Source organism: Oncorhynchus clarkii, chromosome 4 (genome assembly GCF_045791955.1).
Source record: "Oncorhynchus clarkii lewisi isolate Uvic-CL-2024 chromosome 4, UVic_Ocla_1.0, whole genome shotgun sequence".
Lineage (NCBI taxonomy): Eukaryota > Metazoa > Chordata > Actinopteri > Salmoniformes > Salmonidae > Oncorhynchus > Oncorhynchus clarkii.
Genome location: NC_092150.1, coordinates 83028345 through 83055319, shown reverse-complemented (window position 1 = coordinate 83055319; position 26975 = coordinate 83028345). Strand labels below are relative to the sequence as shown.

Below are 26975 nucleotides of genomic sequence, written 5' to 3'. Positions count from 1 at the left end.
TGGTAATTTCCTTCAGAGTGCTGGTCACATATCTGTACAATATGGTTCATCTTCGTATTATTTTTTTCTGTACATTTTTTGTGAAGTCAGTTAAAAAGGCTGTCAGCACTTAAAGAAGCTGCTTCTTTTATTCTGTGTGTTTTCCCTCTTTCTCTTTAGTCGATCAAATAAAATCCTGTTTTTGTTTACCCCAGTTAACCCTGCTCCCCGGGGGCAGAGCTGCACCTGGTCAGGTGATAAATAAGGAAGCTTCAGGGTCTGGGCAGGTTGGTGGATGACTGCCCCCCCCCCCCCACCCCTTTCCAGCACCACCCTCATCCCTGCCCAGGCATTTGGCACTGCGCACATAAACAAGACTCACAAGATAAACAACAAGCAAAGCTCTTTGTCAAGCCATTGTGATGCATACTAATGAGAGAAAAATAGAAGTGTGTGGTGTCACCGTTAAAGCGACACACCACAGAGGAAATAGACCTAGATTATACCCTCCCCTCCTTCCTCTTACACAAGCACCGTGGGAAATCTGGAGTCTTCCTCAGGGTTTTTCTTGATATATATATATTTTTAAAAAAATGATATTTTTTTTTCCACTAAAATGAGAAAATAATATTTCTTATTTTTTTGTCCTGGCAGGCACCTACAGATCTATTAAAATGCTACTGCTATTGATAAGGTCTAGCATTGAACACACAAAGCAATTGCAATGAAAGGAACAAAGTTGCCTTACAATCTAACAATGACAGTAAGAAGAATAATCATAAGAATAATCATAAGAATATATTACAGAATAAATCTCTTTTTATATTTAGATTTTTTTCTTTGAAAGTTATATTTTCTTTGTTTGAAATACTATTATAATCTTTTAAATTAATCATATTTTTTTTATCATATGTACCTAGGTTTGTGATGGAGATGTTGACTATACCTCAACGTTATCCAAATCAAGAAAAACTAGCTGTGCCGTTGCATATTACAGAATAGTCAATGATATGTGGACATGCACCGTGAACCACCCATTCGAACCCCCTCTCTCTATGAAGCCATCTCAACGTCCCCCTTTGATGACATCATAGCCGGCCGATAACCATGACGTCGACCACCTCTCCCTTGTGCAGCTCCACGTATTGCTCTGTTTTTGGAGGTAGCATCAGGAGACCGTTGGCGCTGCGCATGCTCATCAGCCTGCTGCTCACCTGGTTTCCTACGTGATGGAGAGAGGAGGAGAGAGAGAGAGAGAGCGAGAGAGAAAGAGAGAGAGGGAGAGAGAAAGAGAGAGAGGGAGAGAGAGCAAGAGAGAGAATAAATGCACTCTAGGCCCTCTGTCAGTGCCCAGTACCACACATGTCCTGGAGGATTACACCCATGACAGTCAGGATGATCTCACTACAACAGCATGCAAGGGAGTGAGAGCCTTCTAATACTCCACTGTCTAATTGTAGTTCTTTAAGCAATACAATACTACACGTAATAGAAAACAGTGAAAATAGTCACAGCCAGAGGGTTTGTTAGATGAGAGGACTATAGCTTACCCCTCTACAATTGCCCATGAACAAAGCCAGTGACCAGTCCATTGAGACTGTGACTACACATTTAGTGTAGTCGTTTAGTTTAGAAGTGTATCGCTCCTTATAGCAATGCACAACAGAATAGAATAGAAAAGAATACAATACAATAGAATGGTATGGTTCCATCAGTACCTGTGCTCTGGGCCCATGGCAGAGGCTCCTGGTGGTGCCATGTCAGAATGCAGCGGTGGTACTCAGGGCGAGGGTCCAGCTTCACGTCACATGACAACTACAGGAGACAGCCACACAATCAACAGGGCTCATCATGACATGATGACCTCATCATGACATGATGACCTCATGACATCATGAGGGTGTGTCCCAATTATATCTCCTCCCTCCTGAAGTGTGCACGCGTTCACTACAATTCATATGCATGCATATATATATTTTTTTACATATCCCAACTCCCCCTGAGCCACCCTCGGAGAGTGGGGTCACGGCCAGGGTCAGCCATTATCAACGGTGACCCTAGAACAATTAGGGTAAAGTACCTTGCATAAGAGGACATCGACAGATTTTTCACCTCGTCAGCTCAGGGATTGGAACTAGAGAACTGTCCCAACGCTCTAACTGCTAGACTACCTGCCACCCTAAATGACCATCTGGTCTGGACAGTAAAAATTCTGAAAGGATATACAGTCACTAGTCTATGGGCCACACGGTCAAGTCATGTGGTCAGACAAAACACCTCTTCCAATTAATTTTGAGAGGAAAGCGAGGATAGAGAAAGCAAGCAATCGAGGAAAGACAAATGAAGAAAGATTAATGGAGTCCTGTGACTTCGATCTTACCCTGGCTTTGATGATGGTGGGCCGTGGGTCCAGGATCCCCTGCATCTTCCTCAAGGCAGGAATGACGAAGAGGTTACATGTCACCACAGCAGACACGGGGTTACCTGGGCCGGGGGGGGGGGGGGGGGGGGGGAGAAAGAAAACATGAGTGTGTTAGAAACCAGTCTGGAAACGATTGTCTGATTTCCTCTTTCTCTTTACTTTACACACTACCTGGGAGGGCAAAGATGAGTTTACGAACACCGTCCATGTCCAACGTGGCGAACGTTGTCGGGAGACTGATATGATGGGAGAAGAGAAGAACAACATGGTCATCAATGAACAATCCATCCACCGGTCCACCTGTCCAGCCATCCCTCCCTTCCTTCCTCCATCTCACCCTGGTTTCATGAAGACTCGTCCAAAGTGGATCTGGGCATGCAGATCAATATCCAGCACCTGTTTCAGATAGTCCTGAAAAAGAGGATCACACCGTTTGGAGTCTTCTAAGGTACATATAAACATTAGACCAAAACAGTCCTAGTGTAAGTGTACCTAAAACCCACATAAGACGTGTGCACCACTGGGGTGTATTCATCAGGCACCAAGGAAACAACAAAAACTGACTGAAATAGTAAGAAATTTATATCGCATTTACATTTTTTTTTCAGCAAAATGTTTTCAGTTTTGGGCCCTTATAAATACAACCCTGTGCTGTGCTCATAGTATGAACTCCACAATGTCATGTATCTACAGTACCAGTCAAAAGTTTGGACACACCTACTCATTCAAGGGTTTTTATTTTTTCTATTTTCTACATTGAAGAATAATGAAGACATCAAAACTGTGAAATAACACATATGGAAACGTAGTAACAAAAAAAGTGTTAAATAAATCCAAATACTACACTGCTCAAAAAAATAAAGGGAACACTAAAATAACACATCCTAGATCTAAATGAATGAAACATTCTTATTAAATACTTTTTCCTTTACATAGTTGAATGTGCTGACAACAAAATCACACAAAAAATATCAATGGAAATCAAATTTATCAACCCATGGAGGTCTGGATTTGGAGTCACACTCAAAATTAAAGTGGAAAACCACACTACAGGCTGATACAACTTTGATGTAATGTCCTTAAAACAAGTCAAAATGAGGCTCAGTTGTGTGTGTGGCCTCCACATGCCTGTATCACCTCCCTACAATGCCTGGGCATACTCCTGATGAGGTGGCGGATGGTCTCCTGAGGGATCTCCTCCCAGACCTGGACTAAAGCATCCGCCAACTCCTGGACAGTCTGTGGTGCAACGTGGCGTTGGTGGATGGAGAGAGACATGATGTCCCAGATGTGCTCAATTGGATTCAGATCTGGGGAACGGGCGGGCCAGTCCATAGCATCAATGCCTTACTCTTGCAGGAACTGCTGACACACTCCAGCCACATGAGGTCTAGCATTGTCTTGCATTAGGAGGAACCCAGGGCCAACCGCACCAGCATATGGTCTCACAAGGGGTCTGAGGATCTCATCTCGGTACCTAATGGCAGTCAGGCTACCTCTGGCGAGCACATGGAGGGCTGTGTGGCCCCCCAAAGAAATGCCACCCCACACCATGACTGACCCACCGCCAAACCGGTCATGCTGGAGGATGTTGCAGGCAGCAGAACGTTCTCCACGTCACATGTGCTCAGTGTGAACCTGCTTTCATCTGTGAAGAGCACAGGGCGCCAGTGGCGAATTTGCCAATCTTGGTGTTCTCTGGCAAATGCCAAACGTCCTGCACGGTGTTGGGCTGTAAGCACAACCCCCACCTGTGGACGTCGGGCCCTCATACCACCCTCGCGGAGTCTGTTTCTGACCGTTTGAGCAGACACATGCACATTTGTGGCCTGCAGGAGGTCATTTTGCAGGGCTCTGGCAGTGCTCCTCTTTGCACAAAGGCGGAGGTAGCGGTCCTGCTGCTGGGTTGTTGCCCTCCTACGGCCTCCTCCACGTCTCCTGATGTACTGGCCTGTCTCCTGGTAGCGCCTCCATGCTCTGGACACTACGCTGACAGACACAGCAAACCTTCTTGCCACAGCTCGCATTGATGTTCCATCCTGGATAAGCTGCACTACTTGAGCCACTTGTGTGGGTTGTAGACTCCGTCTCATGCTACCACTAGAGTGAAAGCACTGCCAGCATTCAAAAGTGACCAAAACATCAGCCAGGAAGCATAGGAACTGAGAAGTGGTCTGTGGTCACCACCTGCAGAACCACTCCTTTAATGGGGGTGTCTTGCTAATTGCCTATAATTTCCACCTGTTGTCTATTCCATTTGCACAACAGCATGTGACATTTATTGTCAATCAGTGTTGCTTCCTAAGTGGACAGTTTGATTTCATAGAAGTGTGATTGACTTGAAGTTACATTGTGTTGTTTATTTTTTTGAGCAGTGTATTTTAGATTCTTCAAATTATCCACTCTTTGCCTTGATGACAGCTTTGCACACTCTTGGCATTCTCTCAACCAGCTTCATGAGGAATGCTTTTCCAACAGTCTTGAAGGAGTTCCCCACATATGCTGAGCACTTGTTGGCTGCTTTTCTGCACTCTGCGGTCCAACTCATCCCAAAACATCTCAATTGGGTTGAGGTCGGGTGATTGTGGAGGTCAGGTCATCTGGTGCAGCATTCCATCACTCTCCTCTCTCCTTCTTGATCAAATAGCCCTTACACAGCCTAGAGGTGTGTTTTGGGTCCTTGTCCTGTTGAAAAACAAATGATTGTCCCAATAAGAAGTGCAAACCAGATGCTGTGGTAGCCATGCTGGTTAAGTGTGCCTTGAATTCTAAATAAATCACAGACAGTGTCACCAGCGAAGCACCCCTTCACCATCACACCTCCTCCTCCATGCTTCACGGAGGGAACCCCACATGAGGAGATCATCCGTTCACCTACTCTGCGTCTCACAAGGACGCGGCTGTTGGAACCAAAAATCGTAAATTTGGACTCATCAGACCAAAGGACAGATTTCCACCGTTCAAACTGATTGGCTCAAATGCATTAAGAAGGAAATAAATTCCACAAATAAACTTTTAACAAGGCACACATGTTAATTGAAATGCATTCCAGGTGACTACCTCATGTAGCTGGTTGAGAGAATGCCAAGAGTGTGCAAAGCTGTGTGCAAAGGGTGGCTACTTAGAAGAATTGCAAATAGGATTCTTCTAAGTACATGATTCCATATGTGTTACTTCATAGTTTTGATGTCTTCACTATTATTCTACAATGTAGAAAATAAAAATAAAGAAAAACCCTTGAATGAGGAGGTGTGTCCAACCTTTTGACAGGTACTGTATGTAAAAATGTTAAATGTACTGTATATGTAACAAAATATCAAACACCACAATTCCCAATCCAAATAAATAAATGATCCTGTTTTTTGTGTGATTGTAATTAATCCCACATTTCCCCCACATAGTATTAACACCACAATTCCCCACCCCGACCACAAGGTGTCAGAATAGTGCAATGTCATAACCAATGACCATTCATACTCACTATTTGCTCACATACCTTCTCTCCCATAGACACCCCTCCAGAGGTGATGATAACGTCCGCGCGGCTGATGCCCTCGTTTAGGGCATTCAGCAGGTCATCTGGGCTGTGGGGCCGATAGACAGAGAACAGTTACCATCACACACCACATATAGGGTTACAGAGGGATGGATGAAAGGAGGAGGAGGAGGAGGAGGAAGAAGAGGAGGGTGAGGAAGATCAGGAGGAGGTCGTCTGAGCTGTGGGGCCAATAGACAGTGAACAGTTAGTAGTTACCATCACACAGCATAGAGGAGGCGAGAGGAAGAGGAGAGAGGAGGAGGCAAAGTAGGTGCAGGAAGAGGAATATAAAACAAAAGGTGAGTAGAAAGAGAGGAATAGAAGGAGTATCAGGAACAGGAAGAGGAAGATGGTAGAGACAAGGAGAAAGATAATGAGAGGATGAAGAGATAAAGGGAGGAGGAAGAGGAAGACAAACAGAAAGAGGAGCAGGAAGAAGAGTGTGAAGTCCTACTTGTCCCCCACGATGCCCAGGTTGATGGTGGGGTATCCGTGCTCCTGGATGGTGGCGAGCAGCGTGGAACGGTTACTGTCTCTGATCTTTCCTGGGTGGAGGTCGTCCTCAGGGTTTAACAGCTAGAGACAGCAGGGGAAGTGTTCATTAGGTATTAAACGGAAGAAAACAGCCTGAAAACAGGGAGAGACTACCAGGATTTGTCCAATAAGAAAAGCTCATTTTCGTTTTCTGTTGCTAAATGTTTTAAAGGCCCAGTGTTTTCTAAATTGAATATCTGGATAACAATGAAATCATTTACTGTAATAGTTTGCTAGAATTTTTTTACAGAAAACTTTCTCAAGCAAAAATTTAGATAGTTCTATCTGGGACTGGCCTGAGTGGAGCAGGGAAGTAGACCAGAGTGGTGGATTATCCACGGTTAAGGTTGTGGTGCCAGAATCAATCCACCAGAGTCGTGGGGCTTAATAATGGGATATGAAACTTCAAAACTAGTTGTTATTAGCTGAGAGGTTTGGAACTCTCTGTCTCACTTCGTTGCCTGTGGACATGACAGCCACCACGGGGAACTTCTGCACCTCCACCTCGGTGACTCCTACGGTGGCCAGCAGGCCAATCTCAGAGGGGCCCATGTGGGTTCCCTTAGACAGGACACATTCCCCACGCTTGATGTCATGACCTATGGGCCTGGAGGGAGTGGAGACAAGGATGTTTAATAGGAAGGTTAAAGAGGGGGTATGTATACAGAGGAACATCAAAACACACTTTTATGCACTTTTACACACACACACACACAAACACATGGAAGCAGGCTTGCATGCACACAAGCACACACACACACACACACACACACACACACAAACACATGGAAGCAGGCTTGCATGCACACAAGCACACACACACACACACCGGATGTCTTGTCCGGGACGGGCCTGTACGAGGATCCGCACCTCCAGCTCCTCTGTGCCCTGAGAAGGAGAAACCAACAAACCTGTCAGGAGCTATTACACAAAACACCTTCCCTACTGTCATCACCTTCCCTACTGTCTTCACCTTCCCTACTGTTGTCGCCTTTCCTACTGTCGTCGCCTTCCCTACTGTCGTCGTCTTCCCTACTGTCGTCGCCTTCACTACTGTCTTCACCTTCCCTACTGTCGTCACCTTCCCTACTGTCGTCATCGTCACCTTCACTACTGTCGTCGCCTTCCCTACTGTCGTCGCCTTCCCTACTGTCGTCGCCTTCCCTACTGTCGTCGTCTTCCCTACTGTCGTCGCCTTCCCTACTGTCGTCGCCTTCCCTACTGTCGTCACCGTCAACTTCACTACTGTCGTCGCCTTCCCTACTGTCGTCGCCTTCACTACTGTCGTCGCCTTGTCTACTGTCGTCGCCTTGTCTACTGTCGTCGCCTTGTCTACTGTCGTCGCCTTGTCTACTGTCGTCGCCTTGTCTACTGTCGTCGCCTTGTCTACTGTCGTCGCCTTGTCTACTGTCGTCGCCTTGTCTACTGTCGTCGCCTTGTCTACTGTCGTCGCCTTGTCTACTGTCGTCGCCTTGTCTACTGTCGTCGCCTTGTCTACTGTCGTCGCCTTCCCTACTGTCGTCGCCTTCCCTACTGTCGTCGCCTTCCCTACTGTCGTCGCCTTCCCTACTGTCGTCACCTTCCCTACTGTCGTCACCTTGTCTACTGTCGTCGCCTTGTCTACTGTCGTCGCCTTGTCTACTGTCGTCGCCTTGTCTACTGTCGTCGCCTTGTCTACTGTCGTCGCCTTGTCTACTGTCGTCGCCTTGTCTACTGTCGTCGCCTTGTCTACTGTCGTCGCCTTGTCTACTGTCGTCGCCTTGTCTACTGTCGTCGCCTTGTCTACTGTCGTCGCCTTGTCTACTGTCGTCGCCTTGTCTACTGTCGTCGCCTTCACTACTGTCGTCGCCTTCACTACTGTCGTCGCCTTCCCTACTGTCGTCGCCTTCCCTACTGTCGTCGCCTTCCCTACTGTCGTCACCTTCCCTACTGTCGTCACCTTGTCTACTGTCGTCACCTTGTCTACTGTCGTCACCTTGTCTACTGTCGTCGCCTTGTCTACTGTCGTCGCCTTGTCAACTGTCGTCACCTTGTCTACTGTCGTCACCTTCCCTACTGTCGTCACCTTCCCTACTGTCGTCACCTTCCCTACTGTCGTCACCTTGTCTACTGTCGTCGCCTTCCCTACTGTCGTCGCCTTCCCTACTGTCGTCACCTTGTCTACTGTCGTCACCTTCCCTACTGTCGTCACCTTCCCTACTGTCGTCGCCTTCACTACTGTCGTCACCTTCCCTACTGTCGTCACCTTCCCTACTGTCGTCGCCTTCCCTACTGTCGTCGCCTTCACTACTGTCTTCGCCTTCCCTAAATGTCGTCGCCTTCCCTACTGTCGTCGCCTTCCCTACTGTCGTCGCCTACCCTACTGTCATCGCCTTCCCTACTGTCGTCACCTTCCCTACTGTCGTCACCGTCACCTTCACTACTGTCGTCGCCTTCCCTACTGTCGTCGCCTTCCCTACTGTCGTCGTCTTCCCTACTGTCGTCGCCTTCACTACTGTCGTCGCCTTCCCTACTGTCGTCGCCTTCCCTACTGTCGTCACCGTCACCTTCCCTACTGTCGTCGCCTTCCCTACTGTCGTCACCTTCCCTACTGTCGTCACCTTCCCTACTGTCGTCACCTTCCCTACTGTCGTCACCTTGTCTACTGTCGTCGCCTTCCCTACTGTCGTCGCCTTCCCTACTGTCGTCGCCTTCCCTACTGTCTTCGCCTTCCCTACTGTCGTCGCCTTCACTACTGTCGTCGCCTTCACTACTGTCGTCGCCTTCACTACTGTCGTCGCCTTCACTACTGTCGTCGCCTTCACTACTGTCGTCGCCTTCACTACTGTCGTCGCCTTGTCTACTGTCGTCGCCTTGTCTACTGTCGTCGCCTTCCCTACTGTCGTCGCCTTCCCTACTGTCGTCGCCTTGTCTACTGTCGTCGCCTTCCCTACTGTCGTCGCCTTCCCTACTGTCGTCGCCTTCCCTACTGTCGTCGCCTTCACTACTGTCGTCGCCTTCACTACTGTCGTCGCCTTGTCTACTGTCGTCGCCTTCCCTACTGTCGTCGCCTTCCCTACTGTCGTCGCCTTCCCTACTGTCGTCGCCTTCACTACTGTCGTCGCCTTGTCTACTGTCGTCGCCTTCCCTACTGTCGTCGCCTTCCCTACTGTCGTCGCCTTCACTACTGTCGTCGCCTTCACTACTGTCGTCGCCTTGTCTACTGTCGTCGCCTTCCCTACTGTCGTCGCCTTCCCTACTGTCGTCGCCTTCACTACTGTCGTCGCCTTCACTACTGTCGTCGCCTTCACTACTGTCGTCGCCTTGTCTACTGCCGTCGCCTTGTCTACTGCCGTCGCCTTGTCTACTGTCGTCGCCTTGTCTACTGTCGTCGCCTTGTCTACTGTCGTCGCCTTGTCTACTGTCGTCGCCTTGTCTACTGTCGTCGCCTTGTCTACTGTCGTCGCCTTGTCTACCGTCGTCGCCTTCCCTACCGTCGTCGCCTTCCCTACCGTCGTCGCCTTCCCTACTGTCGTCGCCTTCCCTACCGTCGTCGCCTTCCCTACCGTCGTCACCTTTACTACTGTCGTCACTTTCACTACTGTCATCACCGTCCCTACTTTCATCACCTTCACTACTGTTCCATTCAAAACACCCTCCCACCAGCCCTGCCTAGCCACACTGCAAAGTCCCACGGCCCCATGACCCTCTGTACCCTGGAACTAGGCCCTATCTCCCTTGTTAGAAGCAGTAAGGTCCTGTGGGCCATTCTGGCTCAAACAAAGCTTGCTCCTTACTTATATATATATATATATATATATATATATATATATATATATATATATATATATATATACAGTGCCTTGCGAAAGTATTCAAGTATTCGCCTAATTTTTCAGTTTTTGATTTGTTAAAAAAGTTTGAAATATCCAATAAATGTCGTTCCACTTCATGATTGTGTCCCACTTGTTGTTGATTCTTCACAAAAAAATACAGTTTTATATCTTTATGTTTGAAGCCTGAAATGTGGCAAAAGGTCGCAAAGTTCAAGGGGGCCGAATACTTTCGCAAGGCACTGTATATATATATATATATATTATATATCCCTCCTGAATATACCCTTTATTATTACACCATCCCTCTATAGACCCTCTTCAGTCCCTCTCCACAGGGCTAAGGGTCAGGGGTCAAAGGGGAGACTTACGTCCTCAGACTCGCGGAGCAGCTCTGTATCCTCCACCTGTACCACAGCGTCTGCCCCACAGGGGATAGGAGCCCCCGTCGTCACCCTCATCACCTGGCCCGGCATCACTGTGTGGGTGGGCTGCAGGGACACACAGATAGAGAGACTGGTGTCAAATATACACACATGCAAATTTACAGACACAAACCCACACACACACTGCAAATATATCCCAAACCCATTTAATATCCAAAAGCTGTTTGATTACATTAAAACAGTGATGTAATCAAAGGCTAATGTTTCCAGTTTTTATTGGGGGTTTGACAGTCTACTACAAATCAGTCTGACAGGACCTTTGGCAGCATTTCAGTCTGAAGGAAGTCTGGTTTGACGTGACTGAAATGCATCAGAAATGTATTGGGAAGTTCAGAAGATCATCATTTTGTTACTTCACTACATTCTTAAAGAAAATGATGTACTTTTACTCCATACATTTTCCCTGACACCCAAAAGTCCTCATTACATTTGTAATGCTCTGCAAGACAGGAAAATGGTCCAATTCATGCACTTATCAAGAGAACATTCCTGGTCATCCCAACCAAACAACCACAGCAAGGCAAACACGTGTCATGTGTCAGTGTGTGATAATGTGTCTGTGTGTCAGTGTGTGATAATGTGTCATGTGTCAGTGGTTCTGTGTGATAATGTGTCAGTGTGTGATAATGTGTCTGTGTGTCAGTGTGATAATGTGTCATGTGTCAGTGTGTGATACTGTGTCATGTGTCAGTGTGTGATAATGTGTCAGTGTGTGACACTGTGTCAGTGTGTGATAATGTGTCAGTGTTTGATAATGTGTCATGTGTCAGTGTGTAAGCTTGGGCCGGCGGGCCACCTGTGGTGGAGTAAGCTGAGTCAGTATGGGAGCGCTCCACTAACTCACACACACACACACACACACACACACACACACACACACACACACACACACACACACACACACACACACACACACACACACACACACACACACACACACACACACACACACACACACACACACACACACACACACACACACACACACACACACACACACACTTCAATACACAATGTCGGTCCAAGGGGAATAAACGTTGAGTGTGTGTTTTGATATATCGCTCTTCATGAAGGAGGGTACCAGCCAAGTGCTTCACCCTGAGTATAGACAGGGTGAAGTGTGTGTGTGTGTGGACCTGTTCTCCAGCCTGGGACTCTCCGATGATGAAGCGGTCGCCTGGACCATCAGCCGCTAAAAATAAAATACATGTTTTAATGTAATGACATAAGTTGGTGTTTGTATCAATGTGTGTATATGCTGCTGTGTGTATATGCTGATGTGTGTATATGCTGATGTGTGTATATGCTGCTGTGTGTATATGCTGCTGTGTGTATATACTGCTGTGTGTACATGCTGCTGTGTGTATATGCTGCTGTGTGTACATGCTGCTGTGTGTATATGCTGCTGCTGTGTGTATATGCTGCTGTGTGTATATGCTGCTGTGTGTAGATGCTGCTGTGTGTATATGCTGCTGTGTGTATATGCTGCTGTGTGTATATGCTGCTGTGTGTATATACTGCTGTGTGTACATGCTGCTGTGTGTATATGCTGCTGCTGTGTGTATATGCTGCTGTGTGTATATGCTGCTGTGTGTATATGCTGCTGTGTGTATATACTGCTGTGTGTACATGCTGCTGTGTGTATATGCTGCTGCTGTGTGTATATGCTGCTGTGTGTATATGCTGCTGTGTGTATATGCTGCTGTGTGTAGATGCTGCTGTGTGTATATGCTGCTGTGTGTATATGCTGCTGTGTGTATATGCTGATTGTGTGTATATGCTGCTGTGTGTAGATGCTGCTGTGTGTATATGCTGCTGTGTGTATATGCTGCTGTGTGTATATGCTGCTGTGTGTATATGCTGCTGTGTGTACATGCTGCTGTGTGTATATGCTGCTGTGTGTATATGCTGATGTGTGTATATGCTGCTGTGTGTATATGCTGCTGTGTGTATATGCTGCTGTGTGTATATACTGCTGTGTGTATATGCTGCTGTGTGTATATGCTGATTGTGTGTATATGCTGCTGTGTGTATATGCTGCTGTGTGTGTGTGTGTGTGTGTGTATCGATGTGTGTATATGCTGATTGTGTGTATATGCTGCTGTGTGTACATGCTGCTGTGTGTGTGTGTGTGTGTATCGATGTGTGTATATGCTGATTGTGTGTGTATGCTGCTGTGTGTAGATGCTGCTGTGTGTATATGCTGATTGTGTGTATATGCTGATTGTGTGTATATGCTGCTGTGTGTACATGCTGCTGTGCGTATATGCTGCTGTGTGTATATGCTGCTGTGTGTGCATATCGATGTGTGTGTTATACTGTGTTTCAGTGCCTCCTGACTCCTAATGTAGAACAGAAAGGACATATCAGCAGTACACTATGACCTGAGATTGTGTTTCAGTGCAGTACATTGTGTGTGTGAGTACAGTGTGTGTACATTGCATCACAGTACAGACCTCTTACAGCATAACCATCCTTTACAGAGGCAGGGAATGGGGGCAGGTTGTCTTTGGCATAAACCTCCTGAGCAAGGACTCGGCCCATCCCATCTAAAGAGAGATAGAGAGAAAGGAGGGAGAGTTAGAGAGGAAAAGAGAGTAGAGGTAGAGAAAGAAAGAGAGCGAGAGTAGAGGTAGAGAAAGAGGAATTGAAAGAGAGAGAGAGAGAAAGGTAGAAGGAGAACGTAGAGAGAGGAAGAGCAGGGAGAGAGAGTGAGAGAAGGAGATGTACAAGAGAGGGTGAGGGAGGGAGGGAGAGAGAGAGAGGGTGGGAAAGAGATGTACGAGAAAGAGGGAGAGGGAGGGAGGGAGAGAGAGAGGGTGGGAGAGAGATGTACGAGAGGGAGAGAGAGAGAGAGAGAGAGATGTACGAGAGGGAGAGAGAGGGAGAGGGTGGGAGGGAGAGAGAGAGGGTGGGAGTGAGATGTATGAGAGGGAGAGAGAAGGAGGGAGGGATGAAGAGAGGGAGAGAGAGGGGAAGGGAGAGAAGGAGAGAGTCAGGTGTGAGAGGGATGTTGGAGAGAGGGAGAGGGAGGGAGAGAGGGAGGAGTGAGAGAGAGAGAGAGAGAGAGAGAGAGAGAGAGAGAGAGAGAGAGAGAGAGAGAGAGAGCAAGCGGGAGATGTACGAGAGAGGGAGAGATAGGGGAGGGGGAGGGAGAGAGGGAGGGAGGGAAGGAGAAAGAGAGAGGGAGGAAGGGAAAGAGGGAGAGCGAGAGAGAGCGGGAGAGAGAGAGGACGGGAGAGATGTACAAGAGGGAGCAAGAGAGAGAGAGAGAGCGAGAGGGATGGAGAAGGAGAGAGGGATGAAGAGAGGGAGAGAGAGGGGAAGGGAGAGAAGGAGAGAGAGTCAGGTGTGAGAGGGATGTTGGAGAGAGGGAAGGGGAGGGAGAGAGGGAGGAGTGAGAGAGAGCGAGCGGGAGATGTACGAGAGAGAGAGAGATAGGGGAGGGGGAGGGAGGGAGGAAAGGAGAAAGAGAGAGGGAGGAAGGGAAAGAGGGAGGGAGAAAGAGAGAGGGAGGGAGAGCATCTGGTTCAGATGTAGATACAGAGAGACATGTGCCGGAGGTGTGTGTGTTAGTGAGAGAGTGACACCTCTCATCAGCATCTCTGTGACTCACCACCTGACCAGAACAGCGCGCGCACACACACACTTGCGTACTCTCTCTTGTCCCTTGCGCACAATTCCCCACATGTAACAATCTAAAAGTAGAAATGTTGGAAATATCTGTATAAGAACCATAAAAAACTGCCGGTTAGACTGGAGAGAGCAAAATAGACTGAAGAGAGAATGATCGACAGAGAGAAAGACACAGAAAGAGAGAGTGGGTGGAAGAAGAAAGTGCTGCACTAAAATACCATGAGCTGCTAATAGTCTATAAATAGGGTGTGAGGGTATGATTCACACACACACACACACACACACACACACACACACACACACACACACACACACACACACACACACACACACACACACACACACACACACACACACACACACACACACACACACACACACACACACCCCTGTCCTCCATCTGTTTCTTGTCTAAATATTTCATCCCACACCTCCACCCTTCCATTCTCACACCCCATCATGACTCTCTCAAAACAAAATGAAACATCGCTGTACAGGGTGAAAATAGAAGACACATAGAGAGGCCACCATGGCTGTTCTATTAGTTATGACTGAGACAGAGCTGAATCAGGAGTGTGTCCAAGCTCCCACTGGCCCTGTCCAAGCCCACCCCCTGGCCCTGTCCAAGACCTCCCCCTGTCCAAGACCTCCCACTGGCCCTGTCCAAGACCTCCCACTGGCCCTGTCCAAGACCTCCCACTGGCCCTGTCCAAGCCCACCCCCTGGCCCTGTCCAAGACCGCCGCCTGTCCAAGACCTCCCCCTGGCCCTGTCCAAGACCTCCCACTGGCCCTGTCCAATACCTCCCACTGGCCCTGTCCAAGCCCACCCCCTGGCCCTGTCCAAGACCGCCGCCTGTCCAAGACCTCCCCCTGGCCCTGTCCAAGACCTCCCACTGTTCCTGTCCAATACCTCCCACTGGCCCTGTCCAAGACCTCCCACTGGCCCTGTCCAAGCCCACCCCCTGGCCCTGTCCAAGGCCTCCCCCTGGCCCTGTCCAAGACCATGGCCCTGTCCAAGACCTCCCACTGGCCCTGTCCAAGACCTCCCACTGGCCCTGTCCAAGACCTTCCCCTGGCCCTGTCCAAGCCCACCCCCTGGCCCTGTCCAAGACCTCCCCTTGGCCCTGTCCAAGACCATGGCCCTGCCCAAGACCTCCCCCTGGCCCTGTCCAAGACCTCCCCCTGGCCCTGTCCAAGACCTCCCCCTGGCCCTGTCCAAGACCTCCCCGTGGCACTGTCCAAGACCTCCCCCTGGCCCTGGCCAAGCCCTCCCCCTGGCCAAGCCCTCCCCCTGGCCAAGCCCTCCACCTGGCCATGGCCCTCCCCCAAGACCATGGCCCTGCCCAAGACCTCCCCCTGGCCCTGTCCAAGACCTCCCCCTGGCCCTGTCCAAGACCTCCCCCTGGCCTTGTCCAAGACCTCCCCCTGGCCATGGCCAAGACCTCCCCCTGGCCAAGCCCCCCTCCCCCTGGCCAAGCCCTCCCCTTGGCCAAGCCCTCCCCTTGGCCAAGCCCTCCCCCTGGCCAAGCCCTCCCCCTGGCCAAGTTCAAGCTCTGTGTGTCCACCTCCAGAATAATGTGACACAGCCATGTGGGAGACCACGGCCCTAAGATCCTCTGACAAAGGCCCTGAGGCTAGTGCCAAGGAAGCCCTAAGGCTAGTGCCAAGGAAGACAGACACACACACACATGCACACACACACATGCAGAAACACACACACACACAAACTTTCTCTCTGTCTTTCGTTGTCTCACACATCTATAGTTGAAGTGTTCAGTAAGGTGATATAAACAGTAATCTCCTACAGTCTGACCACTACAATACAGACCACTGTATATTTATGTGTGACATATGCATGCCGCTCCCTACCTCTGTAGTTGATGATCTCAGTCCCGAGCACAGCGGTCATCTCCAGGACAGTGATGAAGGCCTTGTCCATGGAGGTAAGGGGGAAAGGTGACATGCGGTGTCTCCGGGCCACCTTGGTGATGTCCACCGCACTGTGACCTGATGGGACAGGACAGTCAGAGAGAGAGAAAGAGAGAGAGAGAGAGAAGGAGAGAGAGAGAGAGAAAGAGAGAGGAAGAGAGAGAGCAAGAGAGAAGGAGAGCGAGAGAGAGAGAGGAGAGAGAGAGAAAGAGAGAGAGAGAAGGAGGGAGAGAGAAGGAGTGAGAGAGAGAGAGTGAGAGGAAGAGAAAGAATGAGAGAGAGAGAGAGAGAGAAGGAGAGAGAGAGAGAGAGAAGGAGAGAGAGCACGAGAGAGAAGAAGAGAGAAAGAATGAGAGAGAGAGAGAGAGAGAGAGAGAGAGAGAGAGAGAGAGAGAGAGAGAGAGAGAGAGAGAGAGAGAGAGAGAGAGCACACATCGACAGGGTCTTACACAGAGAGTCATATATATTCCAAAACATGAGACACACAATCATGTAAGTAGCCACGCACACACGCACTCTTGCAAGATTTCAGCTCTTGACAGCGATCATGTTGTTCTAATAACAGCAGTGGCATAATTCCAAAGGTAAGCGGAAGAGCAAAGTGAGGTGTAACTAATGTGCAATCTCTCTCCCCTGCTTTCCCTCTGCCTTGCAGCACAGAGAAGAGAAAGAAGCTTCTTGACCCAATTCCTCTCTTTTAAATGTATGCTTCCATAGCATATTTCAAATGAGTTAACATGAGCCTTACTCAGTCCTTGGCACAACATCACATATGCACACGCACACACCACACGCACACACCACACGCACACACACACACACGCACACACACACACGGTTGTCGTTCTACAAGGGATGCTTTAATCCGCCTCTAAAAGACATGTGGTGGAGGACTTACTTAAAGACATGTGGTGGAAGACTTACTTAAAGACATGTGGTGGAGGACTTACTTAAAGACGTGTGGTGGAGGACTTACTTAAAGAAGTGTGGTGGAGGACTTACTTAAAGACATGTGGTGGAGGACTTACTTAAAGACGTGTGGTGGAGGACTTACTTAAAGACATGTGGTGGAGGACTTACTTAAAGACATGTGGTGGAGGACTTACTTAAAGAAGTGTGGTGGAGGACTTACTTAAAGACATGTGGTGGAGGACTTACTTAAAGACGTGTGGTGGAGGACTTACTTAAAGACGTGTGGTGGAGGACTTACTTAAAGACGTGTGGTGGAGGACTTACTTAAAGACGTGTGGTGGAGGACTTACTTAAAGACGTGTGGTGGAGGACTTACTTAAAGACATGTGGTGGAGGACTTACTTAAAGACATGTGGTGGAGGACTTACTTAAAGACGTGTGGTGGAGGACTTACTTAAAGACATGTGGTGGAGGACTTACTTAAAGACATGTGGTGGAGGACTTACTTAAAGACATGTGGTGGAGGACTTACTTAAAGACATGTGGTGGAGGACTTACTTAAAGACATGTGGTGGAGGACTTACTTAAAGACATGTGGTGGAGGACTTACTTAAAGACGTGTGGTGGAGGACTTACTTAAAGACGTGTGGTGGAGGACTTACTTAAAGACGTGTGGTGGAGGACTTACTTAAAGACGTGTGGTGGAGGACTTACTTAAAGACATGTGGTGGAGGACTTACTTAAAGACGTGTGGTGGAGGACTTACTTAAAGACATGTGGTGGAGGACTTACTTAAAGACATGTGGTGGAGGACTTACTTAAAGACGTGTGGTGGAGGACTTACTTAAAGACGTGTGGTGGAGGACTTACTTAAAGACATGTGGTGGAGGACTTACTTACTTGATCTCAGGATATTTTCTTTGCTGCTGCATCGTGACTGAACCTGGAGAGAGAGAGAGAAGAGAGAGAGAGAGAAGATAGAGAATAGAGAGAGAGAGAGAGAGAAGAGAGAGAGAGAAGAGAGGGAGTAGAGAGAGAAGAGAGAGAGAAGAGAGAGGAGAGAAGAGAGAGAAGAGAAGAGAGGGAGAAGAGAGAGAGAGAAGAGAGAGAAGAGAGGGAGAAGAGAGAGAAGAGAGAGAGAAGAGAGGGAGAAGAGAGAGAAGAGAGAGAGGGAGAAGAGAGTGAAGAGAGAGGGAGAAGAGAGGGAGAAAGAGAGAGAAGAGGGAGAAGAGAGAGAGAAGAGAGAGAGAGAGGAGAGAGGGAGAAAGAGAGAGAAGAGGGAGAAGAGGGAGAAGAGAGAGAGAAGAGAGAGAGAAGAGAAAGAGAAAAGAGAGAGAAGAGAGAGAGAAGAGAGAGGGAGAGGAGAGAAGAGAGAGGGAGAAGAGAGAGAAGAGAGGGAGAAGAGAGAGAGACAAAGAGAGAGGGAGAAGAGAGAGAGAGGAGAGAAGAGAGAGGGAGAAGAGAGAGAGACAAAGAGAGAAGAGAGAGAAGAGAGGGAGAAGAGAGAGAGACAAAGAGAGAGAAGAGAGAGGGAGAAGAGAGGGAGCGAGAGAGAGAGAGGGAGCGAGAAGAAAGAGACAAAGAGAGAGACGAGAGGGAGAAGAGAGGGAGAAAGAGAGAGAAGAGGGAGAAAAGAGAGAGAGAGAGGAGAGAGGGAGAAAGAGAGAGAAGAGGGAGAAGAGGGAGAAGAGAGAGAAGAGAGAGGTAGAAGAGAGAGGGAGTGAGAGAGAAGAGAGAGGGAGAAGATAGAGACAAAGAGAGAGGGAGAAGAGAGAGACAAAGAGAGAGGGAGAAGAGAGAGGGAGAAGAGAGAGGAACAGAGAAAGAGACAGACAGACCGAGAGAGAAATAATATGAGATAAAAAAAAATACCAGGTTGCTCTTTTGACGTTTGAAAGATGAGATGTTTTCGCAACAGTCAAAAAGCGACAGAGGAAGAGTTATGAGACCCTACACTTAGCTCTAACCTGGCATGTTACAGTGATAGAGGTTGGATTCATTTAACTGAGCTAAAATAGATGAGTTCATTTCAAAGATATAATAGATGAGTTCAATTAACGGATAGATATAGTGGATCAAGTCAACAACATATTGATTAAACATTGATAATAACAGATCTATTAACAGGATAAATAGCTATAACAGTAAATGTGCAGTACTGACAGTGTGGTGCAGGAAGGATACATTTCTCTGAAAACATCTGATTCTATAAGAACGCTAAGCTAACGCTTAACTAACGCTTAACTAACGCTTGTCTAATGCTACTGTAGCAGTCAAATGGACACACCTACTCACTCATGATGCCAAGCGTGTACAAAGCTGTAATCAAAGGAAATGGTGGCTAATTTGAAGAACCTGAAATATATATTGATTTGTTTAACACCTGGTTACTACATGATTCCATATGTGTTATTTCATAGTTTTGATGCCTTCATTATTCTACAATGTAGAACATTGTCTAAATAAAGAAAAACCCCTGAATGAGTAGGTGTGTCCAACTGGTGTCTATATAGACTAGAGGAGATAGACAGAGGGAGTGATTAGAGGGATGTGGTACAGTACGCTAAACCCTCACACACTCTGAGAATATGTGTGTATATGTGTGTGTGTGTGTTGGGGTGGGAGGAGTTACGATCAGTTTTAATCATTATATTCTGTCTGTGTCTATTCCTTTCAGCCTATATCCTGTATCCCTGTGTCTGTCTGTCTGTCTGTCTGTCTCTATTCCTTTCAGCCTATATCCTGTATCCCTGTGTCTGTCTGTCTGTCTGTCTCTATTCCTTTCAGCCTATATCCTGTATCCCTGTGTCTGTCTGTCTGTCTGTATCCCTGTGTCTGTCTGTCTGTCTCTATTCCTTTCAGCCTATATCCTGTATCCCTGTGTCTGTCTGTCTGTCTGTCTGTCTGTCTCTCTGTCTGTATCCCTGTGTCTGTCTGTCTCTATTCCTTTCAGCCTATATCCTGTATCCCTGTGTCTGTCTGTCTGTCTGTCTGTCTCTATTCCTTTCAGCCTATATCCTGTATCCCTGTGTCTGTCTGTCTGTCTCTATTCCTTTCAGCCTATATCCTGTATCCCTGTGTCTGTCTGTCTGTCTGTCTGTCTGTCTCTATTCCTTTCAGCCTATATCCTGTATCCCTGTGTCTGTCTGTCTGTCTGTCTGTCTGTCTCTATTCCTTTCAGCCTATATCCTGTATCCCTGTGTCTGTCTGTCTGTCTGTCTCTATTCCTTTCAGCCTATATCCTGTATCCCTGTGTCTGTCTGTCTGTCTGTCTCTATTCCTTTCAGCCTATATCCTGTATCCCTGTGTCTGTCTGTCTGTCTGTCTGTCTCTATTCCTTTCAGCCTATATCCTGTATCCCTGTGTCTGTCTGTCTGTCTGTCTGTCTGTCTGTCTGTCTGTATCCCTGTGTCTGTCTGTCTGTCTGTCTGGCTGTGTCTGTCTGTCTGTCTGTCTGTCTGTGTCTGCCTGTCTGTCTGTATCCGTGTCTGTATCCCTGTGTCTGTCTGTCTGTCTGTCTGTCTGTCTGTCTGTCTGTCTGTGTCTGCCTGTCTGTCTGTATCCCTGTGTCTGTCTGTCTGTCTGTCTGTCGGTCTGTCTGTCGGTCTGCCTGTCTGTCTGCCTGTCTGTCTGTCTGTATCCCTGTGTCTGTCTGTCTGTATCCCTGTGTCTGTCTGTCTGTATCCGTGTCTGTATCCCTGTGTCTGTCTGTCTGTCTGTCTGTCTGTCTGTCTGTCTGTGTCTGCCTGTCTGTCTGTCTGTCTGTCTGTCTGTCTGTCTATCTGTGTCTGCCTGTCTGTCTGTATCCCTGTGTCTGTCTGTCTGTATCTGTGTCTGTATCCCTCTGTCTGTCTGTCTGTATCTCTGTGTCGGTCTGTCTGTCTGTATCCCTGTGTCTGTCTGTCTGTATCCCTGTGTCTGTCTGTCTGTCTGTATCTCTGTGTCGGTCTGTCTGTCTGTATCCCTGTGTCTGTCTGTCTGTATCCCTCTGTCTGCCTGTCTGTATCTCTCTGTCTGTCTGTCTGCCTGTCTGTCTGTATCCGTGTCTGTATCCCTCTGTCTGTCTGTCTGTCTGTCTGTGTCTGTCTGTCTGTCTGTCTGTCTGTATCTGTGTCTGTATCCCTCTGTCTGTCTGTCTGTATCCCTCTGTCTGTCTGTCTGTATCCCTCTGCCTGTCTGTCTGTATCCGTGTCTGTATCCCTGTGTCTGTCTGTATCCCTGTGTCTGTCTGTCTGTCTGTCTGTCTGTCAGTCTGTCTGTGTCGGTCTGCCTGTGTCGGTCTGTCTGTCTGTATCCGTGTCTGTCTGTCTGTATCCCTGTGTCTGTCTGTCTGTATCTCTGTGTCGGTCTGTCTGTCTGTATCCCTGTGTCGGTCTGTCTGTCTGTATCCCTGTGTCTGTCTGTCTGTCTGTATCCCTGTGTCTGTCTGTCTGTATCCCTGTGTCTGTCTGTCTGTATCCCTGTGTCTGTCTGTCTGTATCTCTGTGTCGGTCTGTCTCTCTGTATCTCTGTGTCGGTCTGTCTGTCTGTATCCCTGTGTCTGTCTGTCTGTATCCCTGTGTCTGTCTGTATCTCTGTGTCGGTCTGTCTGTCTGTATCCCTGTGTCGGTCTGTCTGTCTGTATCCCTGTGTCTGTCTGTCTGTATCTCTGTGTCGGTCTGTCTGTCTGTATCCCTCTGTCTGTCTGTCTGTCTGTATCCCTGTGTCGGTCTGTCTGTCTGTATCCCTGTGTCTGTCTGTCTGTATCTCTGTGTCGGTCTGTCTCTCTGTATCTCTGTGTCGGTCTGTCTGTCTGTATCCGTGTCTGCCTGTCTGTATCCCTGTGTCTGTCTGTATCCCTGTGTCTGTCTGTCTGTATGTCTGTATCCCTGTGTCTGTCTGTCTGTATCCCTGTGTCTGTCTGTCTGTATCCCTCTGTCTGTCTGTCTGTCTGTCTGTATCCCTCTGTCTGTCTGTCTGTCTGTATCTGTCTGTCTGTCTGTCTGTATCCCTCTGCCTGCCTGTATTACCTGCTCCACTGTCTATGTGGCACTGCAACTTGTGCCCAGTGAGACCTGAGAGACCCTCCCTGCCTCCTCCTGTTGCCCTGGTGAGGACCCCTGACTGCCCTGGCCAATGGGGAGAGAGTGATGCATGGATACACATGGAGCCCCTCCCCCCAAAAAACAATGACAGAAGCCCCCTGGATGTACTCCCCCCCCCCCACACACACACACACTAGAACTATGGCAACACCGCTGGCTAGAGAGAGGGAGAGGAGAGAGGGGGATGGATGGAGGCATGGTCCCCCAGCCCAGAGAAAAGCAAAAATACCAGACAAGACTGTAGCTAAACTATGTAACTAAGAGACAAAGAGAGAGAAAGAACGGAGAAAAAAAAGAAAGAGAGAGTGCAACACCACTGGAGCAGATTGTTGACATCTACAGACATCCAGCAACACTACTGGAGCAGATTGATGACATCTACAGACATCCAGCAACACCACTGGAGCAGATTGATGACATCTACAGACATCCAGCAACACTACTGGAGCAGATTGTTGACATCTACAGACATCCAGCAACACCACTGGAGCAGATTGTTGACATCTACAGATATCCAGCAACACCACTGGAGCAGATTGTTGACATCTACAGACATCCAGCAACACCACTGGAGCAGATTGTTGACATCTACAGACATCCAGCAACACTACTGGAGCAGATTGATGACATCTACAGACATCCAGCAACACCACTGGAGCAGATTGATGACATCTACAGACATCCAGCAACACTACTGGAGCAGATTGTTGACATCTACAGACATCCAGCAACACCACTGGAGCAGATTGTTGACATCTACAGATATCCAGCAACACCACTGGAGCAGATTGATGACATCTACAGACATCCAGCAACACTACTGGAGCAGATTGTTGACATCTACAGACATCCAGCAACACAACTGGAGCAGATTGTTGACATCTACAGATATCCAGCAACACCACTGGAGCAGATTGTTGACATCTACAGACATCCAGCAACACCACTGGAGCAGATTGTTGACATCTACAGACATCCAGCAACACTACTGGAGCAGATTGATGACATCTACAGACATCCAGCAACACCACTGGAGCAGATTGATGACATCTACAGACATCCAGCAACACTACTGGAGCAGATTGTTGACATCTACAGACATCCAGCAACACCACTGGAGCAGATTGTTGACATCTACAGATATCCAGCAACACCACTGGAGCAGATTGTTGACATCTACAGACATCCAGCAACACCACTGGAGCAGATTGTTGACATCTACAGATATCCAGCAACACCACTGGAGCAGATTGTTGACATCTACAGACATCCAGCAACACCACTGGAGCAGATTGTTGACATCTACAGACATCCAGCAACACCACTGGAGCAGATTGTTGACATCTACAGACATCCAGCAACACTACTGGAGCAGATTGTTGACATCTACAGACATCCAGCAACACTACTGGAGCAGATTGATGACATCTACAGACATCCAGCAACACCACTGGAGCAGATTGATGACATCTACAGACATCCAGCAACACCACTGGAGCAGATTGTTGACATCTACAGACATCCAGCAACACCACTGGAGCAGATTGATGACATCTACAGACATCCAGCAACACCACTGGAGCAGATTGTTGACATCTACAGACATCCAGCAACACCACTGGAGCAGATTGATGACATCTACAGACATCCAGCAACACCACTGGAGCAGATTGTTGACATCTACAGATATCCAGCAACACCACTGGAGCAGATTGTTGACATCTACAGATATCCAGCAACACCACTGGAGCAGATTGTTGACATCTACAGACATCCAGCAACACCACTGGAGCAGATTGTTGACATCTACAGACATCCAGCAACACTACTGGAGCAGATTGATGACATCTACAGACATCCAGCAACACTACTGGAGCTGATTGATGACATCTACAGACATCCAGCAACACCACTGGAGCAGATTGTTGACATCTACAGACATCCAGCAACACCACTGGAGCAGATTGTTGACATCTACAGACATCCAGCAACACCACTGGAGCAGATTGTTGACATCTACAGACATCCAGCAACACCACTGGAGCAGATTGTTGACATCTACAGACATCCAGCAACACTACTGGAGCAGATTGTTGACATCTACAGACATCCAGCAACACCACTGGAGCAGATTGATGACATCTACAGACATCCAGCAACACCACTGGAGCAGATTGTTGACATCTACAGACATCCAGCAACACCACTGGAGCAGATTGTTGACATCTACAGACATCCAGCAACACCACTGGAGCAGATTGTTGACATCTACAGACATCCAGCAACACCACTGGAGCAGATTGATGACATCTACAGACATCCAGCAACACCACTGGAGCAGATTGTTGACATCTACAGACATCCAGCAACACCACTGGAGCAGATTGATGACATCTACAGACATCCAGCAACACCACTGGAGCAGATTGTTGACATCTACAGACATCCAGCAACACTACTGGAGCAGATTGATGACATCTACAGACATCCAGCAACACCACTGGAGCAGATTGTTGACATCTACAGACATCCAGCAACACCACTGGAGCAGATTGATGACATCTACAGACATCCAGCAACACCACTGGAGCAGATTGATGACATCTACAGACATCCAGCAACACCACTGGAGCAGATCGATGACATCTACAGACATCCAGCAACACCACTGAAGCAGATTGTTGACATCTACAGACATCCAGCAACACCACTGGAGCAGATTGTTGACATCTACAGACATCCAGCAACACCACTGGAGCAGATTGTTGACATCTACAGACATCCAGCAACACCACTGGAGCAGATTGTTGACATCTACAGACATCCAGTAACACCACTGGAGCAGATTGTTGACATCTACAGACATCCAGCAACACCACTGGAGCAGATTGTTGACATCTACAGACATCCAGCAACACCACTGGAGCAGATTGATGACATCTACAGACATCCAGCAACACCACTGGAGCAGATTGTTGACATCTACAGACATCCAGCAACACCACTGGAGCAGATCGATGACATCTACAGACATCCAGCAACACCACTGGAGCAGATTGTTGACATCTACAGATATCCAGCAACACCACTGGAGCAGATTGTTGACATCTACAGACATCCAGTAACACTACTGGAGCAGATTGTTGACATCTACAGACATCCAGCAACACCACTAGAGCAGATTGTTGACATCTACAGACATCCAGCAACACCACTGGAGCAGATTGTTGACATCTACAGACATCCAGCAACACCACTGGAGCAGATTGTTGACATCTACAGACATCCAGCAACACCACTGGAGCAGATTGTTGACATCTACAGACATCCAGCAACACCACTGGAGCAGATTGTTGACATCTACAGACATCCAGCAACACTACTGGAGCAGATTGATGACATCTACAGACATCCAGCAACACCACTGGAGCAGATTGTTGACATCTACAGACATCCAGCAACACCACTGGAGCAGATTGATGACATCTACAGACATCCAGCAACACCACTGGAGCAGATTGATGACATCTACAGACATCCAGCAACACCACTGGAGCAGATCGATGACATCTACAGACATCCAGCAACACCACTGGAGCAGATTGTTGACATCTACAGACATCCAGCAACACCACTGGAGCAGATTGTTGACATCTACAGACATCCAGCAACACCACTGGAGCAGATTGTTGACATCTACAGACATCTAGCAACACTACTGGAGCAGATTGTTGACATCTACAGACATCCAGCAACACCACTGGAGCAGATTGTTGACATCTACAGACACCCAGCAACACCACTGGAGCAGATTGATGACATCTACAGACATCCAGCAACACCACTGGAGCAGATTGTTGACATCTACAGACATCCAGCAACACTACTGGAGCAGATTGTTGACATCTACAGACATCCAGCAACACTACTGGAGCAGATTGTTGACATCTACAGACATCCAGCAACACCACTGGAGCAGATTGTTGACATCTACAGACATCCAGCAACACCACTGGAGCAGATTGTTGACATCTACAGACATCCAGCAACACCACTGGAGCAGATTGTTGACATCTACAGACATCCAGCAACACCACTGGAGCAGATTGTTGACATCTACAGACATCCAGCAACACTACTGGAGCAGATTGTTGACATCTACAGACATCCAGCAACACCACTGGAGCAGATTGTTGACATCTACAGACATCCAGCAACACCACTGGAGCAGATTGATGACATCTACAGACATCCAGCAACACCACTGGAGCAGATTGTTGACATCTACAGACATCCAGCAACACTACTGGAGCAGATTGTTGACATCTACAGACATCCAGCAACACTACTGGAGCAGATTGTTGACATCTACAGACATCCAGCAACACCACTGGAGCAGATTGTTGACATCTACAGACATCCAGCAACACCACTGGAGCAGATTGTTGACATCTACAGACATCCAGCAACACCACTGGAGCAGATTGTTGACATCTACAGACATCCAGCAACACCACTGGAGCAGATTGTTGACATCTACAGACATCCAGCAACACCACTGGAGCAGATTGTTGACATCTACAGACATCCAGCAACACCACTGGAGCAGATTGTTGACATCTACAGACATCCAGCAACACCACTGGAGCAGATTGTTGACATCTACAGACATCCAGCAACAC

The 26975-nt window shown here is 48.0% G+C and overlaps 1 protein-coding gene across 7 annotated transcripts in view; it reads right to left on the bottom strand.

The window, feature by feature from the left end:
• Positions 1-324: 324 nt before the first annotated feature.
• Positions 325-26975, bottom strand: part of LOC139407371 (gephyrin) — a 154522-nt gene continuing 127871 nt past the window's right edge. For 4 of the 7 annotated variants that reach the window (XM_071151092.1, XM_071151096.1, XM_071151093.1 and 1 more), the window contains 14 exons: positions 18110-18152; positions 16238-16375; positions 13188-13280; positions 11868-11923; positions 10657-10776; positions 7303-7361; positions 6927-7080; positions 6394-6515; positions 5898-5985; positions 2739-2812; positions 2573-2637; positions 2360-2463; positions 1698-1794; positions 325-1201 (listed from right to left, as the gene is read on the bottom strand). In XM_071151092.1, coding sequence (XP_071007193.1) covers positions 1068-1201; positions 1698-1794; positions 2360-2463; positions 2573-2637; positions 2739-2812; positions 5898-5985; positions 6394-6515; positions 6927-7080; positions 7303-7361; positions 10657-10776; positions 11868-11923; positions 13188-13280; positions 16238-16375; positions 18110-18152 — 1347 coding nt within the window. In that variant the 3' untranslated portion in view covers positions 325-1067. Of the gene's footprint in view, positions 1202-1697; positions 1795-2359; positions 2464-2569; positions 2638-2738; positions 2813-5882; positions 5986-6393; positions 6516-6926; positions 7081-7302; positions 7362-10656; positions 10777-11867; positions 11924-13187; positions 13281-16237; positions 16376-18109; positions 18153-26975 lie in introns of all 7 variants that reach the window. The other 3 variants (XM_071151091.1, XM_071151094.1, XM_071151095.1) reach the window with 1 other exon arrangement.